Below are 800 nucleotides of genomic sequence, written 5' to 3'. Positions count from 1 at the left end.
ATGAGTGATGTTACGGCGTCACCAATGGAGATACTTCTGAAAAGATTTAAATCTTTTAAGCCGCCTACTCTGAAAGGAACTGAGAACTCAGTTGAATGTGAAGGTTGGTTAGAGGATATTGAGATGATGTTTGATTCCCTTGATTATGCAGATGATAGAAGAATTAGACTGATTGGGTATCAATTGCAAGATGTTGCAAAGAGCTGGTGGATTACAACCAAGAAAGCTCTCGAAAATCAAGGTACGACGATTACTTGGAAAGTGTTTAAAATTGAATTTTATCAACGATTCTTTCCAGTGTCGTATAAAAAGATAAGAATGCAGAGTTTACCAATCTGAAACTAGGCAATTTGACCATCGAGGAATATGTTGCTACATTATCTACTTTGCTGAAATTCGCTCCACATGTAGCTGAGAACGAAGAAGCTAAAGCTGATCAGTTCATTAATGGACTGAATCCCGATGTATTTACACTGGTGAATGCTGGTAGACTTAACAACTTTGCTGATGCACTTGATTAAGCAAAGGGAGCAGAGGCTGGTCTGACGAAACAACGAGAAGCATTGTGTGAGTTACAGTCTCAAAGAGAGCCACAGACTCAGTTTAAGCAACCATTTCCCAGATCATTGAGAGAAGTGACTCAGCCTGAAAGGCAAGCATCTTTGGTATATTCCTATTAACTACAGCCTCCACTACAGATTAAACCAGGAGAAAACCAGCCGAAAGCATCGAATGATGATATAACTGGTAATTATTCTCTTAATGATTATTTTGCTTATGTGCTTGAAGATATTGGAGCA

The 800-nt window shown here is 38.8% G+C and overlaps 1 protein-coding gene across 1 annotated transcript; it reads left to right on the top strand.

Moving 5' to 3' along the window:
- On the top strand, positions 1-521 carry LOC140870661 (uncharacterized). The gene is made up of 3 exons (XM_073273049.1): positions 1-103; positions 152-241; positions 313-521. Exons 1-3 carry the CDS (start codon positions 1-3, stop codon positions 519-521), a joined length of 402 nt encoding a protein of 133 aa, XP_073129150.1.
- Positions 522-800: the final 279 nt, after the last annotated feature.

This window comes from Henckelia pumila, unplaced genomic scaffold (assembly GCF_033568475.1).
Source record: "Henckelia pumila isolate YLH828 unplaced genomic scaffold, ASM3356847v2 CTG_136:::fragment_2:::debris, whole genome shotgun sequence".
In the NCBI taxonomy this organism is placed as follows: Eukaryota; Viridiplantae; Streptophyta; class Magnoliopsida; order Lamiales; family Gesneriaceae; genus Henckelia; species Henckelia pumila.
This window is presented reverse-complemented; position numbering and strand designations above follow the sequence as displayed.

Bases quoted from the DNA above. Each gene is read 5' to 3' on its own strand.
- LOC140870661 (XM_073273049.1), top strand. From the start codon at position 1: ATGAGTGATGTTACGGCGTCACCAATGGAGATACTTCTGAAAAGATTT. The intron at 104-151 runs GTTGGTTAGAGG...TTGATTATGCAG, and splicing joins GAACTCAGTTGAATGTGAAG to ATGATAGAAGAATTAGACTG. The intron at 242-312 runs GTACGACGATTA...TCGTATAAAAAG, and splicing joins GAAAGCTCTCGAAAATCAAG to ATAAGAATGCAGAGTTTACC.